At 47.6% G+C, this 24405-nt stretch overlaps 1 protein-coding gene across 1 annotated transcript in view; it reads right to left on the reverse strand.

Annotated features, from left to right (window-relative positions):
- b4galnt4a (beta-1,4-N-acetyl-galactosaminyl transferase 4a) overlaps positions 1-24405 on the reverse strand; it is a 90368-nt gene that overhangs the window by 11121 nt on the left and 54842 nt on the right. Inside the window, exons 5-9 of the mRNA XM_029154303.3 lie at positions 23996-24086; positions 23091-23191; positions 17965-18032; positions 7703-7781; positions 16-82 (exon numbers count right to left, since the gene is read on the reverse strand). Of these exons, the coding sequence (XP_029010136.1) occupies positions 16-82; positions 7703-7781; positions 17965-18032; positions 23091-23191; positions 23996-24086 (406 nt within the window). The remainder of the gene's footprint in view (positions 1-15; positions 83-7702; positions 7782-17964; positions 18033-23090; positions 23192-23995; positions 24087-24405) is intronic.

Here is a 24405-nt window from a genome sequence, read left to right on the forward strand (position 1 = left end):
GTGAGTGTGTCTTACCTGTGTACACAGAGATGTAGGCGGAGTCGATCACTTCATACTTTAGACCAGGGAGGAACGGCCGCCACTGTGAATGGAAGAAAGGTGAGATGATCAGCGTGTGGACGCTACACTGTGACATTATTAGTGACCTTAGAACCTCAGGAGAGGAAAACAGCATAAAAGCACTTTAACAGCAGCCAGGAAATTCTATTCCGTGTGGAGCGAGGAGGCAGGGGAGAGGTGAGCAAATGAGCCAAAAGCGGAAAAAAAAGAAAAACCGAGAACACAGAAGAGCGAACTGTGCACGAACAGAGCCGTAGGAATACAACCGTGACGAGTAGGTGTAAAAAGGAAGGTCTGGTAATGACCCGAAAACAAGGAGTGGGATGGAAAGAGAAATACAGAGAGAGAGAAAGGCAGAGAAGCTACGATTATTTTAAATAGATTTCACAATTACCAAGTCACTTCTGGTTACCCAGGATATAATCACAGGAGACAGGTCATTTTCTAACCCTCGGGTTGAGAATGCAAAATAAACAGCCTCCTCGGGCTCATGCAAAGACGCCCGCATGTCAATGCAACACGGTTACACTCATCCACACAATACTGTACATGTCACACCGTCCAGGTACTGCAGCACGGATCAAGGTCCCAGTGACTGACAGGCGAAAGCCAAAAATCTCACACTCGCACAGAAGCGGGTACTGGACCTTAGACAGACGCGTGCACACGCTGCGTACTGCACATGTGCGAGTGCGTACGTGGACCGCATGCTGTATGGGCTGTCTGCACCGCCTTGCTTTAGTTAAAGACAGTTGAGAACCTTTCTTAAAACCACATCCGTCCTAGGGCAAAGTCAGTCCGCTGCCGTTCACACGGTTCTTTTATTTTATCAACCAGTGCAGGTAAAACACACAGAGATTATCAAGGAACTACCCTGATAAGTCGCTGTGCTGCCAGCAGAGGCACTAGGTGAGGCATCGATAAAACTTTATTATGGGTACATAACAGTGTGACAGTGTGTGGAATAGCTCCATTATATACTGCATGAGAGCCCTTCGTTTTTACCTTCATTAAATCAAGTGAAAACAACAACAGGCTGCTTTAAAATGGCTTCAGTTTGTCTCACCTGAGTTTCTAGTTCCATGCTGCCAAAGCTGCTGTGTCACAACTCATTTAACCATATATGTTGACCAAAGATCAGCATTTTCTATTGTTTCTTTCTATCATTTTCTGCATTCTTTATCATTAAACACGACCGGACAACGCCTCCACGACCTCCAGGCACAGGCTCCTCACTGGTCACTGCACTCGCACTGTTCAAACCTCTGTCCTGGAGATCGCCGTGACAACGCTGCTGACAGGGGAGCAGCACAGAGAAACCGAGGCCCGCTCGCCGGCCCCCAGAAGTTCAACGGAGAGGAAAGAAAATCAATACCCACGGGGAAATAATAAAACAGAAGCAGTGGCACAGCAAAGTGGCAGCGGGCGCAAGCGGCCGCGGTGTCTCATCACGTTTCATCATGCCGGACCTCCCGGCGCCACGTCAGGGCTGGATACTGTTTACCGTCACCGTGACTGGGCGTTACGTTGGCTCACAGCACATGGTGTGGGTCCCGATAGAGGGAAACACACGTGGGTGAAGCCAGGTAAACTGTTTTTTTTTTCATTGCTTCCGATGGAGAGCCGGGTGCTGCTATGTTGCCTTTGCTTCCTTCAATTCAATCAGCTGCTCCGAAGCCTGAGGCGCCTTAGATATGAAGGTTGTGTTGTAAGTTTGTGACAAAAAGGTAACGGCATAATGGAACTAACTGACCTTTCTCACTGATTTGCCCAATCAATTCAAAATTCAGGGCCAGTAGAATAACAGGACGTAAATTGCCCTGAGTCTCGATCCTGAGCAGACTCCAGGTCTGTCATTTACAAGTCATTTACACAAACTGTATTGGTTCACGTTTGCAGTCAGCAGCTTTGGTCCTGTTTCCTTCTTTTAAAGTTTAAAGGCATTCTTATCCTGCAATAAGCAATAATCCCCCCTGCTTATTGCAGAGAGTTGTAAGACTCAGCTCTGAAATATATGACTTTAATTGCTTTGCCAATAATGACTAGGGCAAAAAAGATGTAAAGGGTTTTGTTTAATCGACAATAGTTGCTCAGTCCTGAATTCTAGGGAAATATAGCATCTCTGAATAAATTAGTCATAAAAGGTAAATATTGAAGGAGTAGATAAGAACAATATGTTCAGCTTCAACTAGATCTACTTCCTGTGTTTCTTTTCTCTTTATGTCCAGACTTTTTTATAGAAAAATCTGCAGCACAGCTGTTATTAACAAGTCTGATGACACCAGCCTGAGGCAGGAAGAGACTGTTCCCTGTGTGGCCAGAGCTGAACATCCAGCTTTATTGCTTGCTTTATAGAGCTATAACACACATAATTGAACCACAGGGTTGCACTGCATGACATGTTGTTTCCTACTATGAAGAAGGCTTCAAAGTTTATTTAAAGTCAAACTTAGTCATGCAGATTATACCAGAGCATGCAAACGTATATTAGGGTGCGTAAAGAAAACGTGAAAGTTATGTTTGACGGAATATTTCCAAAATCTCATTAATTGCAAATATCATTGTGTCAAATACACAAAAAAGAGACATCACAATTATGGTGTAAACAGAGGTCAAGGCTGGAAGTAGAGTTGTTATTAGGCTCTCATTTCGATGATGGCATTTCCACCATCTAAACACTGCACCTGTTGTGCCCGGCGCCTCCAGAGCTCCTGTTCTGGTAGCTCTGTTCTCAAAGGGAGATAACGCGAAACAATTCCATTTGTCGAGAAAAAAATAATAAAAATGACGACAGCCTTGACGGGAGTAGAACAAAGCGAGAGTTACAGCGCTGATAGTAATGGAAAAGGCTGCGGTGTGGTGCTACGGCTCTGCCCACTGACAGGCTGTGGGCAGATACTCCTGACACACACACACACACACACACACACACACACACACACACACACACCAAGCCAGCAGAGTGTGGACGACGCAGAGGCTGCTGGTGTTTTGATGCCTCGCTGATACTGTTGTAGGCGCCTCGAACAATGAACGCCGATATTGCAGACGGTGAAAAAATAACAAAAAAAACTGAAGCCGACCAAAAGCTGGCGCATGGAAAGGAGAACATAAAGCTCATGACTGATTATGCTCTTATTTAAACTGACAACTAAAGACAACTAAGCGCTGTGGTGCTGGAGGATAAACGCCGCTCTCCATTCGCCGTCGCCCTGACATGAAAACGGAGCCTTATTTTTCATGTCATATTATGTCTTCGCCCGCAGACGACGAAACAATACTTAAAGAGAGGGATGAGGAGGCGGATACAGAGACGGGGCGTTTGATTTTCTATGTTGAATTATACATTAGCTAAAGTCTCTTAAAGCAGACGCTTCACCAAGACAAACGAGGCCAATATCCGTAGCAATTACCAGCGTCGGAGACGGGAAACGACTGAAGTTAGTGGCACTAACGCTGTGACTGGATTCAAACCGAGTCAGGTGGATGTGACAGGAAGTCCGAGCGCACCTGTTAAAATGCAATCTGCATCACACCGTGGAATTAAACCTTTGAGAGGGACACGCGGACGCGTTCGTCAATAAAACGATTATGGGAAAAATGAATCAAACGGATGAATAAAAGCCGGAAAAACATCACTGGCTTGGGACTGAGCGAGCATGACAGCACAGGCCTAGCTTTAATATGACACACGGAGCATAAAACACAGGCAGTGATAGCACACAATACTGTACCAGCACACCTTCACGTTCCTATTGATTCAGATCCAGTAGCTTGAATGAAATGTGCATCTGAAAAGTAAAATTAACATAAAACAGGCAGGAGAAACGGGACTCCTCAGATACGAGTGCTCGGTGATAAACTGGTAAAATATGGGATTAAACTTTCCAATAATTTACAATAGATAGTTAAGTCTCGATTAGAATAGCGAGGCGCTTAAAGCATCCCGCCGCATCGTGCCCGAGGGCTCGGAACGCACCGGTTTGGATTCTAACATGACGGAGGCGCTTTTCCATCGATCGAGAGGGAGACCTCCGCCGTCCAATCAGACTAAGGGTGTTGTCTGTAAAATGCCATTACAGCCATATTGTCCGAGAGGTAGGGGTCAATCCCAGCACTGTGTACGTCGTCTCTGGGGATCAAGTTGCCAAGAGACAAGGACAAGCTGAAAAGTGAATTCAATAGTGTGTGTTTGTGTTGTGTGTGTGTGTGTGTGTGTGTGTGTGTGTGTGTGTGTGTGGTGTGTGCTGCATTTACTTTACATCTCCCGCCCCTGACTCTCTATAATGATGCCTTTAATAAGCCAGGACGTTCTCCCCTTCTTCCTCCTTCACTCCCTTCAGCTGCAGACGAGAGCCCAGTGAACGGCCCCGTGTTTCGCTGACCTCACTACAGGTGTGTAGAAGCATAGACACATGAAGCGACCACTCCCTGAATCTTCCTTCAGCTCATTCATTGAAAGTAAGTTTCCTACTCAGCCTACTGTACAAACCCAACAGTCTCCTCATTCATTGCTCGTACATACGAATACAGTTGCTTCCATCCCCACACAGTGTTTTCCAAAGCTGTCTCATCCATTCCACCTACGTCCTGTACGAGACGCAGACCTAGAGTTTCCTCTCAGTAAACAGGCGTGTGTGCTCTCCGTTTACTCCGTGTCGTTTCTTTAGCGCTGCTCAACAAAGGCATTCCCAAACAGCCGACCTCTGGCCACGCAGTCGCAGCTCAGCGCAGACGCGGAGGAACGAGCCGTGAACGACTATCCGCTCTTTAACAAATGAGGGCCTGGGCTCCTGCAGATTTATGTGAGCCCTGGGCTTCGGCTGTTGTGGGCCGGTCACGGTAAATCTGCTATTTTTGTCAAGGTGTGAAACGTATTCCGCTGGTAAATCACACGCAGGGGCCTCACTGAGACAGTAGACACGCGCACACACACACACACACACACACACACAGACACACACACACACACATACACACACACACACACACTGCTGCGTGACTTTTACACGCTTCATTAAACTGTTTCTGCCAGTACAAACCCTCTCTGATGGGCTCATGGGTAGTTAGCTAAGGGAGAGACCAAAGCGGGGAAGAGATGGATTTCCACACGGCCTTCATTCGCTGAAAAACATAATCACATTTAAGAGTTTTCCGGATGAATTGCAAAGTGTGTTAGGTAGCTAAGAAACACCAGGTAGAGAAAAGCGAGACGTCATATGAGTCTCCACTTTCATGACCCATTTCTCTCATTGCCCTCGTTCTCTTTCGTGGCCCCCTTCATCCACCGGGTCTTTGCCCTTAGGCCGACTAAATGAGATCTAATTAGGAGACGTGGTCCTTGGTTTGAAGGTCACACAACTCTCAGTGCAAAGGACATGGACATTTACTGTGCTGTTTAAAGGCATCTTCATATTGGCTTGGATGTTGCCATGTGGTGATTAAATAAGTCACAGCAGAAGGAGCCAAAGCTTTTTCAGAGACAAGATGAAATAGGATTCATGAAGCAGATTCAAATAATGTGTCCATGTCTTTTTAACATAGAAGTGCAAGTTCCCTCATCCCTGCACAGAGATGACAGCGATTACATCATCTTACACTTTACACTATATTTCCCCTTAAGAAACAGGAAATGGTGAAATTCCATTTTAATCTAATCATGCGTTTCCTTGGTTCACACATTGGCCCAGACCCGTTTCCCCCTGAACATTGATCATTTATCATCTCAGTTTGTCCCACCCAGGGGTTCCTGTGGTATGTGGTTGTCACAGCCTATAATTTATTTCTCACACTTGCATATCATCAGTGGAATATTCATAACACACACACATCAACAACACGGCAACTAAACAGAGTTCGAGAGAGCAACCGGCCATTTGATTCCTCGGCTTTGAAACCAATACGCTCCAGGGACAACACTGTAAAGATGAGTTTTGACCTGACGGTTCGAGTTAATTAATATTTGAATACACTACAGCTTCCAGTCCACGTCTCCTGCTCTCACATCTCAACACAAAGTCCTGCATCCACCTCTCATCAGTCACACGTGATCATCTACAGTAGAGAGTCCCACATCACGTGTCTCAGTCCTCCCCTAAACTGCATGTACGGACTAGCAGGCGTGAGTGACTCTGCAAATGTATGATGCTTCTAACCAAGTACAAACTCATTTAACAAGATTTGCAAATTTCTTAAAAAAACACACAAACGAAGTCTCACAAACGGACACGGATCCTTAATGCAGCTCTGTTGAAGACAGTTTAGCAGCAGATGCAGCCTCAGCTCCTTCTGCAAGCTGTGCACTTCTGGATTTGAGTAGTTTATTCCATTTCTCCTGGCAGATCCTCTTAAGTTCTGTCAACGCGCGTAGCGCGGGCGTGTGAACGGGCCTCTCCGGGTCCCTCCACAGATGTTGCACTGAGGGCTTTGCCTGGAGCCACTCAAGGACAGAAGAAACGTGTCCTAAAGCTAACTCATCACGGTGATGACGTGATGCGTGCTCTCCAGAGCAGCGGTGGGGCGATGATGCTGCAGCCCGGTGCTTCACCATGGTGACGGCTTTACTGGTGGCAGCTGGCTCCGTTTGTTCAATTATTCAGGTTGGCTTATGTTTCAATAGCCAGCTCTAAGAGTCCCCGCGGCTTCAGTCATACTCACCATCATCTTGCATCCTTGGCCTGATCGGCTCCTTAACATAGAGCATACTGCATTTGTGCAGGTCTGCAAAGAGGTACTTAAGCTTAATGGCTCGGCCCTCAACGCTTTCCGCTAGCAGTTTATCACCACGCGGGCCTGAGTGCGGCCTGATGAGCAGCATGTCGATTTTATCAGCGCAAATGAGATTTATAACACAACAGCTTGTGTAAAAGGTGAAAGGGTGTGAATACTACAGCTGTAGAAAAAGGGAGTGATGCCAGGGGCAGTAATTTTAGCAGCCAGAGACAACATAAGAAACAAGTTATCATTTATTAAAGTAAAAGGAACACAAGTACTTTGAAGTTCGATGTTCTAAGAGGAGGGAAAATCCAGCAACACGGCTGCTGATGATAATGGTCACGATGATGACGATAACCTGGGGCTTGTTAGCAGATTCGCTTCACACACACACACACACACACACACACACACACACACACACACACACACACACACACACACACACACACACACACACACACACCATCGACGTCTTCATCATATGCCCTCCCAGAAGCTCACACCAGGCGCCAGCTCTCCTTTTAAACTTCTCCAAAGCTAAGCTCCACTCTCGCCCGAGCTGCGCAGTAAAACTAGGAGCAAACAGGGTCGAGCAGAGGCGACCGAAGGGACGTGGAGACGTAGAATAGCTGAGAAAACCAGAGTGACGATAAGGAGGATCCAGTCGAGGCTGGATGAGCTCGCAGAAGAAGGGAAAGTACCGCTTTCCACTTCAAACGCTGCCTTTTATCGCTCATCTCCTCAGCCTCTACAAGCAAAAACTAAATAAAACCAAATGCAAATTGTCCTGCCGGAGGTTGAAAGCCTGCTCCAGACAGGTAGAAAGCACTTCCATTTAGCTGAATGAAATGAAAACGGCCGAAACGACAGAGACCACAGACAGCGAGACCAAACAGAGAGAGTCTTTTTTTGTAAATCCACTTACCCCGACCTCCACGTGATCCGAGCCTTTGTCGTCCTGTTTGTGGAGGATCTCAAAGTAGTACCGTCTGGATGAGATCAGGCTGATGGGAAAAAGACAGAGTGCTACTGTTAGATGCTTGACACTGATGGAATTACGAGCCGCCGCAGCCCCCTTCACTCCGCGGCCTTTCTCCTGGACCAACGTCTCACAGCTTGGTGACATTCAGACCTGAAGTTTGACTTGGAAAGTCAACTGCCCTGAGGCACAAGAGGTTAATCAGCCTGGAAGACACAGTTACGAGCCGGGATGTTAGCCGCACAGAAATGGAGGCTCGCTACTTGAAAAAGATGTAATATCTAAATGGTAAGTGACAAATGGTTGCGAATGCTAAAAATCTACTCTTTGATAAAAGCTTAGGCATAAAAACACTTTAACTGCCCAAGTACTTCTGGGGCCACAGGCTTCAGGATTCATTTTAAACTGATTAAAGCATAAAGGTTGACTGTGTTTTACTCCCTGCACAGATGAAACACACACACACACACACGCACACACACACACACACACACACACACACACACACACACACACACACACACACACACACACACACACACACACACACACACACACACACACACACACACACACACACACACACAGAGACGATGCTTTATTCCTATCAAAAACCCATCTCGGATAATAGGCAAGCATCTGCTTCTGAATGAGAGACACCCGAGCGCCGCTGCACATCATTAACTCTGAAGGCACAAACACACACACACACACTGTCGGACAGCGAACGGCGCATATTCCTCTGTACGTACAGTACAGTGTGCAGTGCAACCCAGGCGCTGCCAAAGCATGTGGCTAATGCGCACGGGAAAGCAATTATTATAAGGCGAAAACAGAACTAGAGGAAAATCCACTTGCTATAAATACGAGCCTGTTAATTGTATTTGCTGCAGCCTGGTGACTTGTACGTTTGCTCGGATGAACTCTGGATTCACGTGGCTGCTCCATATTCATGCACTGCGTCTCTTGCTTAAAGTTTCCCTTCTCCCCTGCGTTCACCACGGGCTCATCTTTTCCGGTGAAGTCGCCGTTTTGCATCGTATACACGATAACATCTAACAGACAAACAGACCCGTCAAAGAAGGCAAACTGTTTTCCTATTATGTCACACTACATTTGCATGTTAGTTTAAAATAACGGAAAGCTTCAGTCTAGGAAAACAAAACAATTGACAGATGCTGGTGAAGCAAAGCTCCCAGAGCTCAGTGGGACTCGCTTGTTGTGTAGAATCCAAAGCAGCAGGGAAAAAACATTTCATAACGTGAGAACTGGAAAAGCTACTGGGCCTAAATGCCACAGTAAATTCAAGAGGCCGAGCTAAACGTCCACATTTATCTGTGTGTGTTTTCATTGACCCGGTGGAAAGGACAAGGGCTAAAGCCGGCGTCACGTGTTGGCGAAGCCGCGTCACCCTGCAGCCGATAAATCACCGCAGGTGCCGGTGAGCGGCGACGGCACGCTAAGGTCACTGCCCCGTGAACAGGCAGCATCGCTCTGCGCAGCAGCAAACTTGAAGTCAAAGACTTCAGGACCAAGACTTTAAGTGGTTGAGACTAAGTCAGTAGTAAGACCAGACAAATGCATCGTTTACTGTAATGAATTCAGTTTCAGTCCATTTACGGCTGTTTGACTTTTGGTTCAGACGGACCCTGTGCACGCGTGAGAACGCCACAGCAGAACGACTTATCGAATCAGATTAGAGCAGATGAAACTTTAATGAATGTAATGAATATGGGGACAGTCGGTGTAATCAGAATCATCGGAAAGCGCGGCCTGATTATGTAGCACAAAAACGATCGCTATCAGGCAAAACAACAGGGTTTTAGAAAAGGCAATTTAATGCCACTGCCCCGAATTTCCTGAATTCAATTCGGGTCAAAATCGTAGTCTTTTAAAAGCCTCTATGTAGTTTATTGAGAGTCTGAACATTAACATAGTTGATGTCCATTCATCAGACTGTTGAGACTCCATCTGGGGGATGTAGCATCAGAGATAAAGAGGAAAACAGCTCATGCACAGACACAAAAGGACGACACACAAGAACACAACAGCACACTACTGACTCCCAGCATTTGAGGTTGCAGTAGTTTCTAGTTCTACAATATCCCCATGCTGTACTTTTTCCTTTGTTGTTTTTGTCTGCTGATTCAGTAACTGTGTGATTTTAGGAGTCCATTAGGAGGCGCTGTCTGCAGCTGTACGCCCATGCTTTTGGGTTTAAAGGTGACGGATTGGTCCAAACGCACACAACGGTGACAGGTGCAAAGAACGAGGCTGCGCTGCTTAAAAACGCGACGTCGCTCCACTCTACTCCTAAACTCAACAAAGGAGCAGGAGAAACAGAGTCGCAGCAGTGTGTGTGTGTGTGTGTGTGTGTGTGTGTGTGTGTGTGTGTGTGTGTGTGTGTGTGTGTGTGTGTGTGTGCCTGCGTGTTGGTCACAGCAGCCGTCCTGTGATGGATGAAGAGGCGGGCTCCAGCTGAAAGAGATGAAGACGCTGAGAGACGGGGAGAAGGGAAGATGAAGGAGGAGCGATAAATGGCAACCGAGCATCGGGAACAGTAAGGGAATTATGAATGCTCCATGCATCCAGAAAAGAAAAAAAAAAACGCACGGCAGCGAATATCACTCAGACGTGATTTTATATAGAATCCCATGCCGCCAGGAAGGAAGAAAAAAAAATCATCATAAAAGAGCAAATGAAGGGCGAACGAGAGACGGAAGAGGAGAGAATAGCTATTAGTGTGCGACTCAGAGGATGAGTAGAGGACACAAAACAGGAGTCTAATTGCCTGACTAATTAGAGCCTTTGTTTCCAGTTCCCCTTCATTGGGCTGAACCGATAGAGACAGACAAAGGAGCTTCACTGGGCCGGATAACACAAGATGATACTGTTGGCGCTGAGCATTGTTCAGAGAGCACGAGGCCGCTCCAAGCGTAGTGGACTCGAACCCTTTGAATGTTTGTCTGGAATAAAACAAACAGAGACGGCTTCGCTCCTGCTGAGAGGCCGGGTTCTGGTCTGATGAAAGACAGAGGGACAGATTTGAGACGCGGCCGTGCTGGAGTGGCACCCAGGGGACTGAGGCTCCCTCGCGCTGCCACATCTGCCCGCTGGCTGGAGCCGTCTGATGCTACTTCCTGATTCCAGCTCCTCTCCTCCTTTTCGCTATCTGACTGCGCGACTCCTCCTCCTCTAACACCCACAGGTGGCTGTTAAATAAAGAAGACGCGGTGAGCACTCGCCTCTCGACTACATTAATGATACCAGTGTTTAGAACTGGCCCAAGGAGACGCACAAACTTCACTTTTCTCCCCCCACCCCCCCCCCCTCTCTCTCTCCCTCTCTTTCTCTCTCTCCCCACTCCATTCCTCATGCGTTCCTCTAATCCGTCAGAGAGCTATCACGCTGCTCTTCCCTGCAGCCTCAATAAATCCTCTTTCTTCCATCCGCCTCCATCCGCTTCGTCCCCCCATCTTTCCTCCGTCATCCCCCTGTTCACCCCCCCCCCCTCCTCGTCCATATCTCGCGTGTCCTGTCTCTCCGGGCGCCTCTCGCACCAGCTTGCCTGTGTCTATCTCGTCCAATTCCCCCCATATGTAATTATCTAATGGAGCATTAGCTGCACGCCTCCACTTCACCCCTTTTCTCACTCGGAGCTCATGTTAGCGCTCCCTCTGGCCTGAATGCACAGAAAAAAAAGAGCACTTTCGTTCACGGTCGCACATTTCTTTGGCACAGGTTTTTTTTTTTCTTTCTTACTTGACCCACAATTTCCACAAAAGTCACTTTTCAATGCATGATGGAGACTGACCCTCCATTACCACCTCGCCGCGCCCGGTCCCGCCCGCTCGCCCATCCGCTGCCAGTCAGATTCCCGCCACATCACACTTTTCACATCTCCAGAGATGCACGAGCACGCAGACACATCGTCTGGTTCAACCCAGGCCGCCGCACAGACGCGCGCTCGCGGAGCCGCGTCTCAGCGGGCGCCCATCACTCACAGAAACAGATGGCGGAGTGAAGGCCTGAGGGGAGGAGACAGGACAGGGAAGTCACTGCAGCTTCATTCTTATTCAACCGCTACCGCGCATCAACCAATAACAGCGGCTTGAACAGAGGAGGCTTCGCTTTCATGCCGGTTGCTCTGTCAGGCGCTGTGATGGATATGTGCATAAAGGCAGAAACATGTGAGCTGAGATATACTGTAACGAGGTGTTTGCCATAGAGCAGGTGTAAAATCCGACTCCCCTCCACTCAAAATCAGTATTCCTACGATGTCACGAGCACTAGTACTATACTTTCCTCCCTCTACATGCTTGAGTCGCCTCGGCAGCTAATGGCCAGAGGTGCTTAAATGATTCAATTATAGATACTGAGAGATCCCATAGTGAAATAACTGGTCATTCTCCACTAAGTTTGCCTCATTGTTGCTGGAAAAAATCCAGTTAACTCTCCGCTTCTGCAGTTATTGCCCTTTGGAGGTTTTCAGGAGAGTCACAAGGATGGGAAGAAATACCGGTTCCAAAATAAAAGCGATGAAAGGCATGAAAGTTGCGAGATGGAGGACAAACAAGACTCGGCGGCGCCAGCTTTGATGTGCGCTCACCAAAAGGAGGAAGGCACCTGGTCGTCCGCCGAGGGTCGGGCGTAAATGTCACTTGCTGCAGTTTTGTGAACTGGACGCCGCGCCTTCAAAATGCCAGCTGCGGCGGCGCAGATAACCTTGGAAGCGGCTCCTGCCCTTGCTCCTCCATCACGCCGCTGTCAAAGGTCAGCGGCAGCGCCTCTGCCTTCGGCCGTCACACTTCAGAGACGGAGATGTCCATCCCTCCCTGTTTGGAAACGCGTGCGGGTTAACGCTTACGCCTGCAAACTCTTTCGCTGTTTGGTTTTTCCTAACTACAAGCTGCCGGGACTCCGCCAGCGCTCATTAGTTTCCAATATCTCTCAATATAATATTCTCTTTAATCTTCCAGTGACTCCCCAATCCCCATCTGAGCTGCTCAGGAGGTTCTGAAGAGGCCTGACGTCAAGCGAGGCGCCGTCAGACTCGTTCCGTATGCAACTCGGCACCGTTCAGCTTATGGATTTTTAGCAAATGTCAATCTCGCCGATGTTGTCTACACAGCCGGAGGCTCTGTCGCGGTGTCAGAGAGCAGAGATGTGTTGACAGGGTTATCTGGGTTCCTCATCTGACTGCCTCGCTGTCACCTGTCACGCTGCTGTGACAGCACCTAGTAGGCACCGGCAAACGATCGGCGCCCGGGTGGAGGCAGAGGTGGAGGCGGAGAGACGGTTGAAAGGGGAGACGTTCAAACTGTCCCGGGTTCACAGGCTGTTTTGACTGAAAAAAAAGTGTTTCTTAGTTTTCTTCAAGTTTTGTCCTGTCACTTGATGTGTGAACAATCATGTACCTTATGTAACAGAAGTGCAAAAAAATGCTTTCACTAGTCTATTTTGTCAGTAATTAACAAATTTAGTTGTCAAGTGTAACATTAGAAGTGTGTTAACCACTGTGTTTAATCCCCTTTCCCTTCACAACTACACTGATACTCACCCGAGTTAATAAAACTTTAATCGTAAGGAGGTAGTGGTTCTACACACTACATCTATATTAATATTTAACAAAAACATAATTCCTCTCTAACCTTAACCAGTGCTGCAGAGTGCACCCATCGTCCACCCTGACCTCCTCCTTCTTGTCTGCTTCTTCATTCATTCATTAAAATGTAGCTGTTCACTACAAGAAACCACAGATTTAGTTGTATAGGAAAGCACTTTCCAGGTGAGATTGCTATTTGTTGCAGTCGGTAAGTGGAATATTGGCTCACATAGGACTTCAGCTGCTCCACGGTTGCTGTTGTGTGACCCTCTTTTTGGTGCTTCGTACATTTTCAACAGCAGACAGACTGTCGCTGTATATTTACAAAGCCACACTGTTGTATGTGCAGAATGAGTCCTGCTGATATATGTATGCACTTCCAGGAGAAGAGGAAAGGGCTCTAAAAAGGACCAGGATGTGGGCATCCTTGCCGTCACGTGGCTGGTGTTATACAGTGTATGCATGTGCCACGCACAGGAATTCACCCACATATAGTCACACAATGCTTATTTGATGGATTGCTAATTATAGAGACATCCTGAACAATGCTACTTAAATATTTTATAAGCTTTCTGATCACATTTTGTATTACAAGCGTCAAGTGTCCTACATTACAATAATAATAATAAAAGTCATTTTTATATTTGTCAGATATGGTGAACGACTGTCGGTTGCTATGACATTACATTCATATTCTGCCCTGAGATGCAGCAGTTGTGAAGAAGAAAGCTCTTGGAGAAAGTTGGAGGACAGAGATCTAATAGTCTGCATTTCCAACTTTATTTCTGCAAGCTTCAGAGTCACACGATGTGCAAGGCCATTTGCCACACACACACACGCACACACACACGCACACACACACACACACACACACACACACACACACACACACACACACACACACACACACACACACACACACACACACACCAAATACCGTGAGTCATTAGCTCCAGGTGGCCACAGCCAGGTGGTGTAGATGACTAACAGATCTCCCTAACAGGTGTCCTGGTCCAACTTTCCTGTCCAGCCCATCTATTTCATTTGCCACCTACTACCCGCAGCAATAGGAATGCTGGGCTCAAAGAGAAGATGCAAGCAGGCATCTGAGGAAAAACATCTTTGTGTCACTATCTTTTGAACAGCACGTGTGTTGTGTGTCGGTCGCTGAGCGTATGCACACACAGGGCGCGTCTGTCATTCTCCCGTATAAAGTTTTACGCTCAAACCTCAAACGTAATTGTCTTCACGGCGATAGACTGAGTGGGTTTGAGAGACCAAGCCATAAAATCTGAGTGAAAGAGACGGAGACGGAGATGGAGGGGCCCATGGGAAAAACACAGGTATAGGTTAGATGAGAGTGAAGCACCTGACAGCCCGAGATGCAGTCATCTAGGGCCCAGAGAGCCCACAGAGGGAGGATGTGTACTGTAGATTGTATACAGTATGTGTGTGTCTGTGTGGTATATGAGAATGTTGGGTGTGTGTGTTTGGATGTTTTCTGGTCTCAGCAGCCCCTGATTGCATCATGTGCAGACCTTCAACGGCCGAGTGAAGTGTTTCAAGCGAACCCCTCAACAACAATATGTTTCGCTCCCTGACAATATGATTCAACCCTGCAGCAGCCATTAGTCACTGTTCACTCAGCTCCACTACAGTCGTACGCACGGCTCCAATGAACCGAGACGTATAAATAACCACAGTCCAAAGCGTGGAAAAAAACAAAAACAAAGGAAAAACACACCCGGGCTGAAGCGGGAGCGTCTGCTGCGTTTCATTTTCCTTTCCTCTGCACCATTCGTCCGTTTCTCTACGCTCCGCTTTACGCGGCTCGAAAACAGAGGTCAGTAAAGCAGGTGAATCGCACGTCAGACATCGAATGAAAGACATTTTGAAGTTGAAAATCCAGACTTAACCGCTACAAAACCAAGACGCATCAGCAAAGAGAGGAAGTAACATCACAAGCTCAAACATCACGTCATCAGCTGGTGAAGTGGCTTCGATGTGCTTTTGGCCTGTGTAAACTCAGGGGTGGGGGGTCCTGGGGGATCAGGGTTTCTGTTGGACAATGAGCCGGCCTTTTGGACTCGGTACCGCATCATCAGTGCATAACTAGGAACCCGACAGAACTGAAGCGGAGTCATGCACCTCTGCTTCCTAAACGGAAAGCAAAACTGTACAGAAACGGAGCAAGCTGGAGCAAATTTCAGCTTTAATTAAGGCTGTGTGCAGGACATGGAGACAGTAAACAGGCTCAAATGGTCCTGAACTTATTCTTCAGTAATGAATTGAGCATCCTGCTGCCGCGGGCCCACTGTGGCCGAGCGTCTAACGACCAATCATAATCACTGTTGCTTCCCAGCAGCAGAAAAGTGTAGCATGCAGGACACCTGACACCGGAGTCATTAAACTTCCCATTCAGTTATTCCTGGATTTTTTCAGGCTAATGACTAATTATTGCTGCTGCACACACACTCCGACGCGGCGCTTCATTAGAAACTGATATCTCGTTCTGCTCTGCGCCGCTAATTTGCTCATTTTAATTCCATCTCTGCCATCTGATTCGAAGAGAACAGTTTTATGACTGCGTGGCAACTGATCCGGCTGCACACAATTTGCCAAGGTTAGGGGCTTATCGGCTTTGCTAAAAAAAAAAAACAGGTCGTGTGGAGCGGTGCTCGAGACGGAGCATGTGCAAGAACAAACAATGCAAAATACGAATATATAAATGAAAAAAGCTGCCTTCATTAAACAGAAACATCAAACCCTGTGTCTCACATCCACCTTGTAGCCTGTTATACATACATTCAAAACAGACTTGACTTTAGTCATTATCCACAGCTGCTATATTTAATAGCCTGATAACATTGAATAGACCATATTGAAAACATGACAAGGTAATTTTACAAGGGAAACTGGTGAGTGCTTGTGCCCAAACACTTTCCCCCGAATGTGCATCGGAACATCACAAAATCCATAACCGCATCTCTGTCCGCACAAAAACCCGCAGCAACGGGTCACGAAACCTGCTCCGCTTCAAGTTTCCAGACATATCCCGCCTCAACGTTGGGCCGCTCTGCCGTCCTGCTGAACGGTAATCCGCCTGCCGCTCGTCAGACTGGAAGAGAAAACCGCAGAGCGCTCAGCCCTCTCTCCTCCTCTCCATCACTGTTGTCGTCTCACTCTGCCCCCCTGTAGTCTGGTGCGCCTGCTGTGCTAACCAGGCCTAGTTAATCCTACGCACAGACTAGCAGCAACTCCCGCCAGCAGGTCTTGGCCTGCATTCAGCCCCGTATGGTATTAATGAATCCGATTTCAATAAATGAAATGAAAACGTGCCCGTGCGTGCGTGTGTTTGCGTGCAGCAGGCCAGAATGTGTAGCAGATGTATAATTTTAATGAGCACTGAAGATGTTCTTGTAATTTTTATGCATCCTAATAATCCTTCCTAGAACACTTTATAAAAATACCTAAACAGTTATGATGATGACAAGCATAACGAGACCTCGGAGTAGTGAAGGGAGTCACACTGCGACACCAGCGATGCCAAACTAACCTGAGACGAGCTCACGTGTTTGTTTGGTGTGATCTCTCCTGAACCACTGTGCTGAGCTCTCGCAGCGAGTTTAGTCGGTTGGGGCGAAGTCTGCACACCTATGCTCTCATCCTGCATAAAGTCACACCGTAGCTGTCTGCTGCCGCCGCTGCGATATATCACACAGGATATATTACTACACACGAGTGAATGCATCGCTTAGTGCGGACGCGTCTGCTTGGAGATAACAATGAGCTGTTTCCTTATCGTTCCCATCGGAATCTAAATGTGATGATAAAAAAAAGATTCATGTATGTCACAAACAGACTGACACAAACAGACACGCACACACTTTGACATGTCACTGTAAACCCTTACTCACGAGCACTAGCAGGTTCAGATTCAACACTACAAACACCAAATATGAGTATGTGTAAAGTGTCTGTTTGTGTTTGTGTTTCATCCAATCAGGTAGTGATGAGACACCAAAAGGAATAGACACCCTTCTTACAACTCATTTCATATCAACATGACAGTATCCTAACTAAACCGGGAGTGAGGAGAGAGAGAGAGAGAGAGAGAGAGAGCGAGAGAGAGAGAGAGAGAGAGCTTTTAACTCTGAGAGTCCTTCAGACTGTGATATCACGAGGGGACTCTATACTCTGTATGTTAATTCACACACACTTAAAAGTATTCACACACACACACACACACACACACACACACACACACACACACACACACACACACACACCATCGACGTCTTCATCATATGCCCTCCCAGAAGCTCACACCAGGCGCCAGCTCTCCTTTTAAACTTCTCCAAAGCAGACAACCTGCTTCTTAGGGTCCTGTTCTCTGCCGCCTGCTGCACACTGACATGAATGGACTATACACGAAGCTCAATAGAGAGACACTTTAAAAGTCCTGAGAGATGCTCCACTGAAGGTGTGTACTTGTCAGACTCACAGTTAAGACGTTAACGGCTTTTTTCTGGTCCCTGCGCTGGGCCGAGAATGAAATAATGGCGCTGTTAAGGAAATGCGTGTAGTTGTCACAGGTACTTACTGCACAGACTTGGAGGACTGGGACCTGAACTTGCTGAACTCGCCTGGAGCGGTCCACTCTGTGCCCAGCTGCAACACACAAGACCAGAGGATCACGGATCAGAGGCGGAGAAGGAGAAGATCAGGCGGAGAAGGAGAAGAGGGGGAGCGAAAGCGAGAGCAGAAGAACACAAGACATTTAAGAGGGCGACAGATCAGTTTAAACAATGCTACAACATCTGGATCGCTTTCCTATTAACAACAGCACAGCAATGGAAAACAAGGCGACGCGGCCCAGAGCAGCATGCAGACTCTAAGAGCCGCGTTCTGATGGGCAGAGCGAGCAAACGGACAAGAGCTCACGCCTATAAACAGACAGGAATGGAGACGGAGCGACTCCCTGCCAGCGCTGGCGCTAAGAAGCCGGCTCATGGGGCTTCCGCCTCAGCCCCGCGGTCGAATCGCTGCCCATTCATTTCATAAGCAAGCCAATGCGGCTAATTAGGGCCCCCGCTGCCGCTGATCCATAATGAAAGAATAAGGCTACAACCACAGTGGGCATGCCTTTAATTGTCTGCGCTGGCCGCGCGTCTGGGTTTGGGCGGGTTTCAGCTACTGATCCGCGCCCGAACCAGGCCGCGCGGACCTTAGGAGCGGGCGAAGCGACGCGTTTCTCACATATTCCCACTGAGGGACGAGCAGTTTCGAATAAGACAATTCATCCTTTATTGATCCCCTTGGGGAAACTGTTTTCTCTGCATTTGACCCAAACACACCCAAGGAGCAGCAGCAAGCGGCTACACATGGGACACACCTGGTGGGATCAATTGGGTTCGAACGGGCCTCCTGCTTCTCCCACTGAGGGTGTGTAACAACATTCAAACAGTGCTTAATTACTTTCTGCTGCGTCTCCATAGATACTCACGCTACTGTTTTGTCTGCCTTGTGTGTAGCATTCTTCCAATTAGAAAACCTGACTAGTCAGCTCAATTACACAATTACATTTGATTATCAATACACCGACACCGCGACCTGTTAATGCAACACGTATTAATTATCAGCATCACAATGCTCCCACTGCTTCCTGCCGCTTCCCCACCGTTGTACTGACACAACGCTCTAACACGTGTGCGACTGTGTAACTGTGACACATCAATAAAAGATGCGTGCGCCTCAGTGAGATCCTCCCCTGCTTTAACTTTTCATAGCGTTCAGTTCGTCTCATCCCGAAAGAAAGTCTCATTTAAGCTGGTCTCTCACGAGAGAGTCGTCGCGAGCGTGGAATGTGTGTCACTGCAAGGGACAGTTTGTTAAGAAAAGCAAAGTTGTCTCGAGTTTTCATACATTTTCAGGAACTTTGACGAGTCGTCAGCTAAACGGAGACGACTTTTCAGCAGGTTCGGGTGCTGAAGTAGCTGCTGGTGACCAGATAAAAAAAAGAATGTGATCACAGCGCCGCCAAAAATATTAATCTCTGCAAAGATTGATATTTACAGCAGAGACAATATTTTGTTTTGTTTGTTAGCAAAGATAAGTCTATTAGAATGGGAAAACAAATAAGGACAAGCAGATATTTTATATTTATCTATACTTTATAGTTTGATCGTTTCCTTTGTGAATTGGATGTTGCACCTTTTCCTTCACGTCCGTGCCACCTACACAACCTGTGCATCAGCCATAAAACATTCTTCCCATCACATCATCAACCACTCGTGACCCCCCCCCCCGCCGTATTTCACCCTCGCTCCTCCACGGAGCTGCTGCAGAGACCTCGGGGACCTCACAGCAGACAAACAAGCTCGCCGTGCGCCAGCCTTGCTCTGATGCAGCCCCTCTACTCCCCGCGTGCCGTGGGTGAGCCTCACCCACGTGCGCGGGTGCCTTGAGAAAAGTAATTTCACATGGCCACTGGCCCTGAAACGCTGAGAACTCCAACACAAAACAGGGTCAAGAAATAGAAGAAATATGAGCGCGCTGGAGATATTACTCCTTTTCTATCAATTCAATTCACTCTATACGATCCTTGTTCCTTCCATATTGAAGAAGAGAGGCGTAATGGAGGAACAGCTGACCTGCGATGTGACTCAGTCTGGTTTGGATGGGCTGATGATACGGAACATACATTTAACTCGTAACACGTCGGCACAAACATCAAGTAAAAAGTCCATTATGACCCTGAAAGGCTGCAACGCACTTGATCAATCACACGAAAGGGCAGCGGCGTCTGCGCTGATAGTCTAGTGTCAATGTGCAATCAGACCCACTATTGCTGATTGAGGACACCGGCTCACATCCCCGTCCTCCCTGCCAATATTAATGAGCGTCTCCAACTCTGCTCCCTAATTTAAAGTAACCTGATTGTGCTGCCTTCTGCATCGCCCCCCATCCTGACGGCCGTGCTGAGCAATCAGACGCAGCCCCGTGTCACCGCCGCAGCCGTCCACGGGGTCTGAGTCACCGGCTGCTCCGGCAGGTTCCCACTCAGGAGAATCAAGCTGCTGTTTAATACCAACTGTATTCTATCACAACGCTGAGAAATGAACCAAAACACGGCAGCTGTGCTGGAGAAACTGGCGACAGACGCTCAGCGGGCCGCGTTCCCCCGCTCACCAGTCACGCGTTCATTAGACGCGAATCATCCAGCTCGGTAATAATCACGGGGCGGGTTCGTCTGAAGGAGGTTCTGGCGGCTGAATGGCGCCTGTAGCTCCTTGAAGGCAGTCATCAGCGTTGATTCATTTCAGCCTGGCGTCAAATCAACCTGCCCAAACTTCAAACCGGCTCCACTCCGGTGATCCATCAGAGTTATTCTCGCGCCCGTTGTTATTGTTGTCAAGGCTGCGTTATTAATAGACGGTTGCACAGGTGTTAGAGCAGTTTAAATCAAACAAATGTAACTGCGAGCGGCATGAAAGCCCACGCAGACGCGCCGCTTCATGTGATGGACTGCCTGCGTCGGCCATGTGTGAGTCTCGATTGTATCCACTTTGTCCACTTTGTTTTCTGACGTCTTTCCAAAACTTTGCGATGAATTGGTTTCAGCCCAGAGCTTGGGACTCACTCTGCACTTTTAATTTGAAAATCATAGTTCAAATTGTTGACAGATGACGCTGCTGGAGAAATGTACAGCGTATGAAAAAGGAAGAAGCGAGCTGGTATTCAGTCATCATCATGTTTTGGTATTTACACTGTGACACGTTCAATGACGTGAGAACAAACAGTGCACATGACACATGTGAGCACGAGCTCGGTGCTGCTCTCAGTATCAGATGAGTCCCGGTCTGGCTCTCAGGGACGCTCTGCGGGAGCTGTCTGGACAGTCTGATTGAAGGAAAATCTCATTACAGATTAGCCGTGGGCAGAAATATGATTAATACCAAGGCAGGACAATGGACGATCCTTACTCACACTAAGTGTATTCATACGCACACAGATAATGCCCCAGCAGCACCGCTGAGCGTTCTTATTAGAAACGTGCCCTCCAACACGCTGGTGCGTGAACGACACCAAACAAAGGCGTCGACCAGGACGCCATGTTGAAGTGAAGCAGCTGGTGAGGTCTCCAATAATAATGATGTGGATGCATTTGTTTACATTAGATAGATTGCAGCAGCGCCTTTAATTCCTTCCTCACACGCTCATCATCATCCTCCTCATCCTCCTCCTCATCATCATCATCATCATCATCACCCTGTGCCCCGGAGTGGGAGGGCTCATCTCGCTTTACGCGCCGCTCGAGTCAGCGCGTTCTCCCACAGCTCGTCCTGCAGCACTAATCCTAGATCACCGGCTGCGTATCTGCGTATCTGCTTGTCTGCTTTTATGTTTTCCCTCCGCTAACTCTGCGGTGAGCAATTCCTTCTCTGGCATCTTTATGCTGCACATTTTATCTTCTTTTTATCGTCAGCGGCCGTTTGTATTGCACCTCCCCTCTCTTTTTGGCATACCTATGTTTCAATGCATTCACGGCCTGTCTACGAAGCATGATGCGATCTGGCTTGGGTGATATTGTGTAACATTAACATGATAAAAATTGTTCATCATTTGTTTTTAGACCTCTCCTCTGTCCCTTCTCCCCGACAGACAGATGGGTCATAATGAGGAGCTTAGAGGAGAATAAGATTTTTATCTGTAAGGAACAATGTGTCTCTGAAGACAACCAGCCCTGTCATTCGGCCGCTGGCTGAATGAATGATCCCTGGACACAGCGCCGCTCCGCTGCCATTACCTAGCGATGATATTTCTCCCCCGCTAAATGTCACATCAATATTCGCTGCCGGCTAATTAATCTTGGCTCCCGTGAAACCCGGTGACGTCTCACATCCTGCAGGAATACAAACTGCCGCCGTACAGCAGCCGGACCTTCCAGGGCGGCACTCTGTGTGATGCAGTTCAAACGCCGTGTAGCCTCACACGTCCTCTCCTTCCTACATTTTTCAGAAGCCTCCGCGGCGAAAACTATATTAGTGAAGGCAGCGGCGGGACAGCTTGGCTTTTTTATACAATTGTGGGCAGAGGGTGTTTCAAGGATAGATGGAAAGGGAGAATCATCCTTCAGCGGATGCTCTACAGCGTGATTTAGGTCTCCCGTGTTCTGAGGTGTGTTGGAGGCCAGTGATAGATAGAGTGTCGGGATATTGACGTGGGGTGAGCTGCTGATTACTGAAAACGAGCAAGGTCAATTTGCTCGGTGCACCTCTTGTTACCCTGTGGATGACCTCGGGCAGAGTAAGACTTGGGTTGTTGACTCGTCGGGACCCGACGCTCCCACGGCCTCGGCGTGGCTTCAGCTGTATTACCCTATTCCATAACTACATTTCACTGTAGAAGTTTAACGTGTATCAATAGAAGCTATTTGGAGCCGAGTCACCATCAGGCTGGAGATCAGACCAAATACTAAGTCAGAACGTGATTTGGATTCTCCTGTGTATATTGTACTCTGGAGACGCTTCATTTTCCCATCGGGGATGTTCAACAAAGTGTTTTTGGGAAATTGACATGCTTCATATTCAGTCGCCATGTGATTCCCTCCAGTAAAACAACACGGTGCCAATCAATATGTGTTCAAACAAGGAACTGTCTTCATGGACATGTAATTAATGAACTCACCAATAACAATAATGCTCAGGCCTCGCTGGCAGTGCTTACCTGTCCCACGTAGACCAGCAGGCGAGCGTTCAGAGGACTCTCATCAGGACTCAGCCAGAACTCTGAGTTATCGTCTGAGGACACCGAGAACTGGAAATCACCTGGAGGGAAGACATGATCAAAGGGCGCCTTAATGAAAGTTCTGTAGATATGTCTAATCTGAGCATCGATTCCGAAACATGTGGCTATAAAACGCATCTGAATGTTGATGCATGCGCTGCTTTTGGCAGAGGTCGGAGACACGTGTAAGGCCTACAGTACAGCACGTCACAAATTGGATGGAATAGGAAAAACAAATGAGACATTTTTAATAAACTTGGGCTGTGATCGTGAAATTAGAAGGAAATTTCCACTTTATTTTGTAGTAAACAATCACATCAGTGATGTCTAGATGAAATCAGAGGAACGTAGGAGCAGCTGGGCTTTCTTAGATCAATATAATGGCCCATACGATGAATATGGATATCGCTACAACCTCTATACGGCCAACTCTGGTCGTTTAACGGTTGTAATTTAAAGGTTGTGTCAGGTACAGGGCACGTGCTTCAGCATGTGTCAGGACCCAGAAAACAGTCAGACCTTTAAGTCAGAGTCAGCGAAAACCGTACGAGAGACTGAAATGAACGGTAACACAATTAATAACTTCACCTTCTGCAATTTGTGTAAGGGCACTTGGGTGTTACGGCTTTTCAGTTTCCATAGCAACTGGACTCAAGGGTAGGGCTGTGAGGGTAATGCAATGAGATTTAGCTGTGCGATCGCTGGCATCCAGCACTAATAAAAACATGAATACGCAGCGTCTGTGCTTAAGAGGGCCATGGAAATTGTCTACTCCTATAACACACACTTGGTCCAAGGCTCACAAGCCTTAGAAGAGGGGTTTAATAATAACATGAGCGGCTTACCGTCTCTGTAAGGGTGAAGAAAGCCAAATATACGCAGGCCATAGTTCTTCCACTTTGGAGCCACTGCCAGCTTCTTCACTGTGGTTCTGGTCTGCAGCAGCAAACGAAGAGCAGATGAGAACAGGCAGCAGTTTAAAACGACCTCCGCAGACATTTGTGTTGTGAGCGAACCGTGGGTGTATGAAGGAGAGCTGAATAGTTTGACTGACGCCCACTCACTTGAATGAAATGTTCTTGCCTGGTGCGAGTGCGCAACACTACTGTACTGTAAATGTTAGATCCCAAAGTTCGGTGACTGTTACAAGTTAGAGTTGGAGGCTGAGGTCAGAGGTCAGACTGGTTATGGTCAAACTGACATTAACTGAAATAGTTGTTATCCAAAATTAGCTTTACAGTGTGTTTTTTTTTAT

This window comes from Betta splendens, chromosome 6 (assembly GCF_900634795.4).
Source record: "Betta splendens chromosome 6, fBetSpl5.4, whole genome shotgun sequence".
Classification (NCBI taxonomy): domain Eukaryota; kingdom Metazoa; phylum Chordata; class Actinopteri; order Anabantiformes; family Osphronemidae; genus Betta; species Betta splendens.